Source organism: Ceratotherium simum, chromosome 1, assembly GCF_057802395.1.
Source record: "Ceratotherium simum simum isolate JZ-2026a chromosome 1, ASM5780239v1, whole genome shotgun sequence".
NCBI lineage: Eukaryota > Metazoa > Chordata > Mammalia > Perissodactyla > Rhinocerotidae > Ceratotherium > Ceratotherium simum.
In genome coordinates this window covers 88945218-88957858 of record NC_141900.1, presented here as the reverse complement: position 1 = coordinate 88957858, position 12641 = coordinate 88945218, and the positions used below count along the sequence as shown (strand labels likewise).

Below are 12641 nucleotides of genomic sequence, written 5' to 3'. Positions count from 1 at the left end.
TATTTTGAGTATAAAATTCAGCACAATGATAGGCACCAAGTTTTAAATGGAAAAACACTTTTTGAATTACGTGCCACTTTATTTTTTGCAAGGGCTTTATAAATACTTTTAAAAGAATACATAAAAGTCAAAAAAAGGTTCTCCTAAGGATCTTGAAATACTCAATTTTCTGTGTATTTCTTGTGTATGATACACAAGAATTTTCCCATATAACTTCCTGTTAAATGGTGAGTTGCCATGTTTTCCAAGGTGAAATTCCCAACACATAAAGGACTGGCTACTATAAAGACCAAGATCATAACTCATTTCATGGCTTTTGAAAGCAGTTAACAAAAATGTACGCAGCAGCAGAGTAGAATAGGGAGCAGGGCGCACCATTGCAAACCGAAAAATGCAAGCACAGACTGCAAACATCAAATGCAAACAAAGAGCAAAACACCAACCAACAAGAAGATCTAAATACTGTGTGGCCCAACGAAAACCCATTTACCCACCACATTACTTAGGCTAACAATTAACAATACTATCACAGGCATTAAATAAGCTAAACAAGAAAGAACTATATTTTTAAAAATAGAGAAATACATAAACAGATGAATAATAGTTCCAAAGCATTTCTAAGAGTTCTGAAGGAAAAGTTCCTAAAAAGGTACTATATGAAGTAAAGGTATTTAACTGTTTAAATATTCTGCAAAATCAGAAAGACCATCAGTGCTGAGATAACAAGTTCACTTTCCTGCTATAACTTTATATAGCACATCTGATTACCTTATTCTTCCTCTCTGAGCATACACAACACAAAATTTGACCCATGAAAATTAATCTTTAAAGATATTTTTAAAAATATGAAGCACCAATGGACTTCCACTTCTGGCCAAGACAGAATAACAGGGACTGGACTTACTCTCCCATCTGAAACAACTAACAAATGAACAAAACAGGTTTCAAAACCTTGGACATGAAGGCAGTTCGAGTTTGCAGGGCAGAGTGATAGAGAGGAGAGATAGCTACACAGAGCACTTGGAGATCTGTGGGGGGGGGGGGGCTCCTTCAGCTGAGTATCATCAGCACCTGCTGACAGGAAACTACTCCAGGCCAGGAAAAGAACCACCTGAATGGATTATTGGGAACAATTATCTGAAATCACGCAGCAGAGTGAAAAGCTCATCATTCACAGAGTTTTGGGTGGAGTACTCAAAAGGATTTTGCCACAGCAGTGAGACAAAATGAGCCCTAGACTAAATGCTACTCTGCTCCCAATTAGCAAAATTTAAAATAAGACTTGAAAAGACCACATTGTTTCCAAATAATTTAACTACAGCAATTTAACAAAGCTCAACAATATTTATAGGAAAACAAAGACATCCAATATCAGTACCCAACAAGGTAAATTCATAATATCTAGCATCCAAAAAGTAAAAGGCATGTAAAGGAAGGGAGGGGAGACATCAGTCGACTGAAACTAACCCAAAAATGACAAAGATGATAAAATTAGTAAACAAGAACATTAAAAGTTATTACACCTGTATTCCATACATTCAAGAAGCTATAAGACTGAATGTGTAAACAAAGACATTGAAGATACTTAAAAAAAAAAAAAAGACCCAAATCAAACTTCTAGAGGTCACAACTACAATTTAATAAAAATTACATTACATGGGATTAACAATAGATTAGGAATTGAAGAAAAGATTAGTGAACTTAAAGACATAGTAATAGAAACCACACAAAAGAAAACGCCAAGAAAAAAAAGACTGAAAAAAAATGAACATCAGCATTCAGTGAGCTGCGGGACAATCTGAAGCTGCCTAATACACTTAGAGACAAATCTGACCAACAATATGTAGAATTTACACATTGAAATCTACCAAAGAAATGCTCAGAGAAATTAAGGAAGAATTAATGGAGAGCTATACCCTATTCATGGATCAGAAGACTTAACATTGTTAAAATGTTAATATCCCATATTAATCTGTACATTTAATGCAATCCCAACCAAAGTCCCAGCAAGTTTTACTGCAGAAATTGACTAGCTAATTCTAAAATTGATATGGAAACACAAAGGACCTAGAATAGCCAAAATAACTTTGAAAAAGTAGAATACAGTTGGAGAGCTTACATTTCTGTCTTCAAGACTTATAAAAGCAGTAATAAAGACTGTGTGGTACTGTCATCAAGATAAACAGAGGAATGGAACACACAGAAGAGTCAAGAAATAGATCCACACTGGTCAAATGATTTTTGACAAGGGTGCAAAAGAAATGCAGTGAAGAAAGGATAGCCTTTTTAACGAACGGTGTTGGAACAACAGGATATCCTTACACAAAAAAATGAACTGGAGAAAAATTGAGAGGGATGCTGGAAGTGTTCTCTATCCTGATATGCGTAATGGTTACACAGGCAAAAAGTCACCAAGCCATATACTTAATATATGTGCACTTTACTACATGTATGTATACCTCAAAAAGGGAGACAAAGTTAGCATATAAGTCAGTATTTAGAGTAAGATCCCATATTTACTTAAAAATTATTTCTATCTATCCATCCAACATTTCATACACACTCATACACAGAGAGAGAGAGAGAGAAAGATGTCTGAAATTAGGTTCACTTAATATCAACCTTATGGAGGATAAAGTTTGGAATAATTTTTCTTTTTACTTTCATCCTCACGTTTTTCTGCATTTCCATTTTGTGAATTCTTTAAAATGACTGTGTACTATTTTTATAACAATACAGTGATTTTTAAAAACTGGAAGCAAAGTTACTAGCAATGGTTAATTCTGGGTGAAGAGGATATGAGTACTTTATATTTTCTTCTCTGTAATTTTCTATATTTTTTAATTCCCCCACTTAAAAAATATTTATATAACTGTAAAGATGACATAGTAACAGGAAAAAATTTTGTTATGCTAAAAACATATTAACTTTGTTATAATTACAAATATTAAATCTCTGTACGTACCTGGACAGGATCCACATGAAAACCTTAAAAAGGAAACAGGCAGTATTTCCCAAAGGAAATGAGATTGTTGAACAGTGTTTCTCTTTTATGACTCTATTTTTTTTTTTTTTTACAAATTTATGCAATATAAGTTTTATAAAGGAAAATGGGAAATGTTGCAATGACAAGTGTGCATAGGAAGAGAACAAGCATGGAATGTTGTTGAAGATCCTACACATATCCAACAATGGAGAAGAGATAATCTTTTCAACAAATGGTGATGGAACAACTGGACATCCACATGCAAAAAAATGAATCTAGGCACAGATCCTATACCCTTCACAAAAATTAACTCGAAATGGATAATAGATCTAAATACAAAACACAAAATACAAATACAAATACTCCTACAAGTTAACATAGGAGAAAATTTAGATGACAACGGGCATGGCAATGACTTTTTAGATATAACATCAAAGACACGGTAGATAAAAAAATAATTAATAAGCTAGACTTCATTAAAATTAAAATCTTTTGCTCTGGGAAGACATTGTCAAGAGTATGAGAAGATAAGCCACAGACTGAGAAAAAATATTTGCACAACACATACATCCAGATACATCCAACGGCACTGTCTAAATAACAGTGGAAGAAACACTCCCTCTTAATTGTGCAGTAGAGGAAAGTTAATAAAGATAATCATCAAAAATATCCAGTTTTGGGGGCCAGCTTGGTGGCATAACGGTTAAGTTCACACACTCCATTTTGGCAGCCCGGGGTGGGTTCAGATCCTGGGCGGGTTCAGATCCTGGGCACAGACCTACACACCGCTCATCAAGCCATGCTGTGGAGGCATCCCACATACAAAATAGAGGAAGATTGGCACAGATGTTAGCTCAGGGACAATCTTCCTCAAGCAAAAAGAGGAAGATTGGCAACAGATCTTAGCTCAGGGCGAATCTTCCTCACAAAATAAATAAATAAATAAATAAAACTATATGCCTCAAAGCCTTCAAGAAATTCCAGTGTTAAAAATTACACAGGAGGTTAAAAACTAAGACATGGGTTCCCAAGATATTAATTCTGCACATTTGGCCAGAAAAATGGAAATTATTTTGCCCCTTACATCCATACATGCTGTCAGATGTCTCAGGATTTCCAGAAAGTTTATAAAGTGTTTAGTCTCCAGGCATTCTAGTAGTAATTTTCAAACAGTACTGCACCGCCAGTGCCAAGACTCTGCAGGGTCCAAAGAGAGCTGGAAACCCTAACAACCATTATGAGACAGGCTCAAATGACGCGAGGAGGTGGAGGCGGAAACAACAGGAACCACCTACCACAACTTCCAGGACTCCACTCCGAGCAGGCTGACCGCATTCCTCTCCTGCCACAAACTGTGTCATGGACCTCAAAGCTGCCTGTTCAAAGCTCTGATCAGAGCCTGGACCCCTTCAACAAAGCGTACTTTGAATTAAACATGGGCTGACCAAAATTCTCTCTGAGGAGGAAGGGAATTTAACAGGTGCCTACAAGAAAGGATTTTCCCAGTTTTTGAAATTCCAACTTCTGTGAAGACATGAAAGTTGATGAAAACGTGAGCCTTCAACTGCCTTCAAACCTCCTTGACATCCGTAACCAGTCTGTCGACAAAAGCTCTGCTCCAAGGTTTCAATAAGGTCTCTTCAACTCACAGCCAAAGTTTGTCTTCCCAATTAAAGGCCAACTTATAAAGAGAAGAGAGTCAACATTTAATTGGAAAGCAAATCACCTAACAGTAAGTGGTAGACACATTTCCCAATTAAAAATCTGACAAGAACTCACAGAAATAAAATAGCATCTCCAAAATGCCATCTTGCTTATTTCCTGTTTAGAAAGGCTGCCTGCTCCAAGTGCGCACCAAACAAAAGGTTAGGGGGAGAAATCAATAGAAAAGTAGGAAAATGCTGTGTGTGCGCGCAGGTAAAACCATCCAAATTATACATCAGCAGGTGATCAGGATTCGGTCCACCAATCAGTTTCCTTTCTTTTTTTTTTTTTTTGGTGAGGAGATCGCCCTGTGCTAACATCTGCCAATCCCCCTCTTTTTTTGCTGAAGAAGACTGGCCCTGGGCTAACATCCGTGCCCATCTTCCTCTTTATATGGGACGCCACCACAGCATGGCTTGCCAAGCGGTGCGTCTGTGCGCGCCCGGGATCCCAACCGGCGAACCCCAGGCTGCCCCAGCGGAGCGCGCGCACTTAACCGCTTGCGCCATCGGGCGGTCCCCCAATTAGTTTCCTTCTAAAGGGCCAGTGGCAAGACTTAAAACCAAAAGCTGTGGTGAGCAGCACCCTCTGACAAACTGTCCCAAGCACTGTCTGTCTCCTCATCAAAGCCCCACCTCACACAGCCTGAGGACCTCTTCTGCAAAGCCCTGGGGGAACGTCCTTACAAACATCTGACTGATTTGAAATATTTTTATTCGGTACTTTTCAAATGGTTAAGAATTTCATTTTTGAATCTCGAGGTCCTTAAATAACCAACTACCAAATATAACACTTTCACTACAATTACACTATACAGTTGGCCCTCCGTATCCACAGTTCGCATTCACGGATTCAAGCAACCAAGGATGGAAAGGCCTAGGATGGTTGCATCTGTACTGAACGTGTGCAGACTTGTTCTTCTTGTCATTACCTAAACAATAGAGTTCAACAACTATTTACCTAGTATTCACATTGTATCAGCTATTATAAGTAATCTAGAGATGATTTAACGTATGCAGGAGGATGTGTGTAGTTATATGCAAATACTATGTCATTTTATACAAGGGACTTGAGCATCCCCGGATTTTGGTATCCTCAAGGTCCTGGAACCAATCCCCTGTGGATACCAAGGAATGACTGTACTTCATCTTTAAATTATTTTTACTTTTAAATGCTTTAAAGTGATGGACTATCATATTAGCAAAATAAAGTCATTATTTAACTACCTAATACCATGGCTGGAAATAATGATAGGATTTGGATATCCCACGTCTACACCTACTCTGTCGTTAGCCACCTGAGGTTTTTTTATCCAGTATGAAAAGATGACTGTAACAATAAATGCTCTTCCAACTAACAGGAACAGCATTAAAAAAATATATAAAGTGCTATGCTAATACATAATGTAGTATAGAAACGACATTTTTTACATATCTGAGCAAGAGAATTGAAGGAGAATTTTTAACATTCACTATTCAAGAAAGAAAAACAACTGCTTGGTGATATAAAGATAAAGCTAAACTAATCAAACTTCAAACAACAGTAGACTCTGTCACTAACAAGTAACTTATTTTGTGACAAAATGATAGGTCCAAGGAAACATGGAAGAGAACTGGCATGTACCAGCTACATCTTCAGGAAGTCTCAGATTTTATACATATGAGCCTAAAATGGGTTTTCCTTTTTGAGGCTTGTTGCCAAAGCAACCAGGAAAGTTACAGTCTTTGAGAGAGAATTTGAAAAGAGGTCAAGGATAAGAGGAGGTAATCAAAGTATTATATGAGGAATTAAGAATCATGAATACAATGTTTTAAGAAAGGTAACACAAAGAACACAAATTGAACAGACAGACAAAGCAGCAACTTCAAAGTGACAGAATAATTTACTAACAAGAAATATACACTCCCCCTTCTTTTTTTTCCAGTTTTATTGAGATGTAATTGATATACAACACTGTATTCATTTAAGGTGTACAACATAATGATTTGATATATGTGTATATTGCAAAATGATTACCACAATTAGTTAACATCCACCACCTCATATAGTTACAATTTTTTTTCTTGTGACCAGAACTTTTAAGTTCTACTCTTAGCAACTACATCCCCCATTCTATTCTTCCCAGAAGTACTCTCTCCCACCCCGAACACCAAAGTAATGCTACCATCCCCTCTCACTCACTGCCCCTGTTTATGAAATTTAAACCACTGGGTATGTTCAAAAGTATATCAGAAGGGAAACAACAAGAAGAGAGAGTTAGCAACATTCTCACTCCAACCCCAAAATTTTCCTGTGATTCAAATGTTGGAATATAAACATCAACACTCCAGCACTGATAACATCCAGTCTTAAACAAGGTCACATAATCATGAACCCCAATCCTTACTCAACTTGTCCAGGATGCTAGGGCTGGACACTCCATTATACCACAGTGGTAATAGATATAATAAAATAAAAGTGTTATTCAAGTGGTCTGAGGTGGTCAAGGATAAGGAAGAAAAATGAAAACACAATAATACACCACAGAAAGAGTAAAAAATGCCTCGCCTAAATCATGGCGATAATGTGACGGTAATAGAGATGTGCACAAGAGATGGATGAATAACCACAAAATCATATTCCACACCATCCAGCAGTAGGATGGATGTGAAGAACACAAAGGAACAATCAACCAGAGGCAATGTATGTTTCTGAATCAGGATCAGTAAAAACACTTTGGTTTTTATGCTTTTTTCAAATATAGGACATTTAGAGTAAATTTAACTGGCATTTAAAAAAACCGATATACAGCATAAAAGAAATGGGTAAAGCCTACAGAATCGTATGGACAGTTGAGATGGTACATTTGTATTTAGCTGCTACCTCCCTTAATCCCCACTCCACTTCCACAGGAAGTAACAACTTCTCCTGGGTTCCCATCACATTTCTTCTCTCTCTTCTAGTCTTGTGTACACACAGTTTTTACTACATATTTTATCCCTTAAGTATAGTCTACTATAACATCACGTTATAAGTATAGTCTACTGTAACATCATGTCTGACTCATCTTAGAAATCCAGGGCATTCACTCATCCGTTCAAGAAATACTAAGTACATAGTAAGTGCCAGGCACCATACTACAGACTGGCACTAAATATGTACTGTTTAAATGAATGTTGACTATAAGGCAGAAAAATAAACAAGTTCAAAAAAGAATCCAAAAAAAATCATGAATTATAGTTCCACAGGGGATTAAGATGGGAAACTACAAATATTCTAGTTGGAGTTTTAGTATCATGAGCAACATCTACACTCCTTGTGTATTTCACAGCAAGAATGGGGGTCCACAACAGAACAGCATTTCCTCTGCATGGCCTAACATGTATATCAAGTATTTCCATACAGAAAACAATTAACTTCTTAATCCTAAAGAAAATTTGGTAATAATGATTTAATATGCCATAATCTTAATCTAGAGGTCCCTAAATAACACCCATGAGATGGGTCTTTACCAGCCCGTGAGTGGTAGGCTGTTTTAAAAGTTCAATCTATTCATTTATTCAAGTGCTTATTAACAACTACCGGTACCGGTTTTTAAACAGACCATCAGGACACTCCAGGAGCCCTCCAAGAATCCAACCAAAAGTTTAGCAAGGTGGGGAAAAAGAGGGAAGGAGGAGGGCCTTTCATTTTATGAAAAATACCTCGCTTGAAATTCGAATGCCAAAAACGTAAAAATGCGTCATAATACGTTTTATTCGGGTTGTTTTTAGTCACTCCCTGTATCATCCTCGATGGTATTCGGAAGGATTCCCCCGCCCTCAATTTATCTCACTTAAAAAAAAAAAGCCCCTAAAAGGTCCACCACTCCCACTCTTACCATATATATTCTGGGAAAAGAATATGCATAGAAGATAATTTGAAATTTGTTTTGTTTTAAGGAATAGACCGGGATATGAATTGAAAATGGATGTGTGCCTTGAAATCTACAGCCTTTCTACCAGCTCACTACAGGCTCTTGTACCATCACGCATCGCTTAACGACGGGGAACACATTCTGAGAAATCCGAAAGGCATCCTTAGGTGATTTCGTCATTGTGCGAACATCATAGAGTGTACTTACACAAATCTAGATGGTATAGCCTACCACACACCTAGGCTACATGGTACTTATTTTCTGGGACCACACTCGTATATGCAGTCCGTTCTTGACCAAAACGTCGTTATGCGGCGCACGACCGTATTTGAGGCTGTGGCCAAGCACAGGTGGTTGGAGGTGTCCAAAGTGTGAAAACACAATCTGCAACTCCTTACAGGAGTCTCCGGACGTCAAGGCCTTTCACCCCCAAGTCCAGGAAACAAGGCGTCTTTCTCAGTGAGCACTGATGAAGGCGATCAACAAATACATGGTGTATGAATAAATGAACACACCTGGCTTTCTCTACCAAGCCCCAACAGCGTGCTTTTAGGACCCGCGGACCCTAAGGGAGAGCTCTGGCCCTAAAGAAAATACCGTGAGGCGGGGCTTCTCCCTCTAGCCCAATCCACGAGCAAAAGGGGGAACTGTGGGGGCCCTTGGGAGGGGCTGGGGGGAGGCAAGGAGGGAAGGGAAGGGTCGGTAGGGTGGAACCCAGCCAACCCTTCTCCCTTCCAGAGCGGTGATCGAGCCGCTGCCCGCTGCCCCCTGTCCCCTGACCCCGCCTCCTGCCTCCCTCACCTGATCACAGAGATGAGCAGCCCCGAGGGGTCTTTGCTTTTGCTGACTGTGCTTCTGTATTTCCCACCGGCTGCTTCTGCCGCCATCTTGGTACGGGGGCGGGGGAAGAACCGGTGGGCCAGAAGGAACTATACCGAACGTAAACTCGGTAATTGACCCCGCTGCAGAGTCCACCAATGGGAGAAGAGAATTTAAGAGGCACGGACCTGTATAATCCAATCGCTGGAGTGAGGAGGCGGGACCAAGGCAGCAAGTTTCGCGGCCCAACACGCCTCTGAGCCCTCTGGGGGTTGTAGTTTTCCTTCCGCTGTTCCTGGGCGCGCAGGAAAACTAAACCAGTGTCGACTTCGTGCAGTTTCATAATGAGTGTCGTGTTTATGTTTATTCTGAGTTTAGGTTTTTTTCAGTTTCCTTGTTCTTAGAGTTTTATCACTTTTTTAATCAAATTTATCTGACGATGCCAAAATGTATATGTGGGGATGTGTATTTCAAGGGGGAGGGGGAAGCCTGATGTCTGTGTGCAGAGTGTTTACTTTAAACACAGTGGTAAAAAAAAAAAATCCAATAAAATGCGAGAATGAATTGACACAGACATGCTTTTCTTTAGTATTCTCTAAAACTAAATGTTTCTACATGCGTCTTATGTGTGAGTTCGCTTATTTTCCAGTGTTGCTATAGTTCCAGATAATCCTAAAAAGCATACACGCAGGAACACGGGAAAGAATATGGACAAAGAAAAGACCAAAAAACAAAATGACCAGATTGTAGATTCCTTTTCCTACCAAGCTAAATAAAATATAGATAGTAATAATTTACATTGGTGCTTGATTAATATTTTTACTGGTAAGTTGTCATATATTCTGCGTTTGACTCTACTGACCTTGTCGTTATTCAGAAAATGAAATGAACAAAAAACAAAGATTAGAGTATGTATGGAAATTGGGTAAATCGAAGAACAAGAAGAGAAATAACTATTGAGGAGGGAAGGAGGTGGTATGCTTAGTAGCAACAAAGATTAAAGAACTTCAGAACTAAATAGAAAGCAAACTCAGAGGTCCTAGAGTTGTGAAGCAGCAAGCAAGAACACATCAACTACTTTTATTAAGCAGATATCAAGCTGATTTTTTAAAAATCAGTTGGAATTTTATATATATATATATACACATATATATAATAATATATATATATTTAAAAGTGTTCACAGTCTTTGGCCCAATAATTCCAGTTCTAGGGACTTTGTTTCTAAAGAAACAGACATATAGGAAAAAAAACTAAGCAAATAATAGTGCATCCATAGGAGGATACAACATATAGCCACTGAAAATCATAATTTTAATGGCTTTTAATGAAAAGAAGATTTTCATGATGTAAGTACAAAAAGCAGGCTATAAAATTAAGTGACTCATATATATATATAGAGAGAGAGGTACTTGGGCCTAGTGGATAAGAATGCAGCAGGAAAATAACACATGATTATTTCAGTTGATGCAAAAAAAGCTTTTGACAAAATCCAACACCGTTTTCGTGATGAAACACTCAGAAAACTAGAAACAGAAGGGAACTTCTTCACCATGATAAAGGATATTTATTAAAAACCCACAGCTAACATCATACTTAATGGTGAAAAATTGAAAGCTTTCCATCTACGATCAGGCACAAGACACGGATGCCCGCTTCACTTCTATTCAACAAAGTACTAGAAATTCTAGCTAGAGCAACTAGGTAAGAAAAAGAATAAAAGGCAACCAAATTGGAAGGGAAGTAAAACTATCTCTATTTGTAGACAATATGATTTTACATATAGAAATCCTAAAAATATTTTTAAATAAAGAACTAGAACTAATATATGAATTCAGCAAGGTTGCAGGATATAATATCAAAACAAACAAAAAAAATCAATAGTGTCTTTATACACTAGTAATGAACAATCTAAAAAGGAAATTAACAAAATAATTCCGTTTACAATAGCATCAAAAAGAATAAAATACTTAGGCGCAAATTTAATCAAGGAAGTGAAAGACTTATACACCGAAAACTACAAAACATTGCCAAAAGAAATTAAAGAAGAGCTAAATAAATAGGAAGACGTCTTGTGTCCATGGGTTGAAAGAGTTAATCTTGTTAAGATGTCAATACTCCCTAAAACTATCTACAAATTCAACACAATCCCTATGAAAATTTCAATGACCTTTTTTACAGAGTTGGAAAAATTGATCCTAAAATTCATGTGGAATTGCAAGGAGCCCCAAATAGCCAAAACAATCTTGAAAAATAATGGATTTGAAGGACTCAGACTTCCTGATTTCAAAACTTACTTAAAAAGCTGCAGTAGTCAGAAGTGTGGTACTTGCATAAAGATGAACACATAGACAAATGGAATATAATTGGGACTCCAGAAATAAACCCATACATCTATGATCAATTTATTTTCTACAAGGGTGCCAATATCATTCAACGAGAAAAGAATAGTCTCTTCAACAAATGATGCTGGGAAAACTGGATATCCACGTGCAAAAGAATGAGGTTGGACCCTGTCTTAGTCCATTCAGGCTGCTATAACAAAATACCACAGACTAGGTAGGTTGTAAACAACAGAAATTTATTTCTCAGATTTCTGGAGGCTGGGAAGTCCAAGATCAAGGTGCCAGCATAGTCTATTATGGTGAAGGCCCTCCTGGTTCATAGCTAGAGCCTTCTCACTGTGTCCTCACATGGTGGAAGAGGCTAGGGATCTCTGTGAGGTCTCTTTTATAAACACGCTAATCCCTAATCACCTCCCAAAAGCCTCGCCTCTTAATACCATCAACATTTAGGGGTTAGGATTCAACATATGAATTTTGGGGGGACATATTCAGACGTCACATCATATACAAAATTGAACTAAAAATGGGTCAAAGAGCTAAACACAAGAGCTAAAACTCTTAGAAGAAAACATAGGGGTAAATCCTAATGACCTTAGATTTGGCAATATGACACCAAAAGCTTGAACAACAAAGAAAAAAATAGATGAGTTGGACTTCATCAAAATTCAAAACTTTTGTGCATCAAAGGACATCATCAAGAAAGCAAAAAGACAACCCACAGAGTGTGAGAAAGTACATGCAAGTCATATATCTGATAAAGATCTTGTATCCAGCATATAGAAATAATTCTTACAACTCAACGGCAATAGATAAAAACTGGGCAATGGACTTGAAAAGACATTCCTCCAAAGGAGGTATACAAATGGCCAACAAACACATGAAAAGATGCTCA

General features: G+C 37.8%; 1 protein-coding gene across 1 annotated transcript in view; it reads right to left on the bottom strand.

Moving 5' to 3' along the window:
- The window catches only part of EXOC4 (exocyst complex component 4), a 740211-nt gene extending 730727 nt beyond the window's left edge, over positions 1-9484 (bottom strand). The window contains exon 1 of the mRNA XM_004430750.3: positions 9387-9484. Coding sequence (XP_004430807.1) covers positions 9387-9472 — 86 coding nt within the window. The 5' untranslated portion in view covers positions 9473-9484. The remainder of the gene's footprint in view (positions 1-9386) is intronic.
- Positions 9485-12641: the final 3157 nt, after the last annotated feature.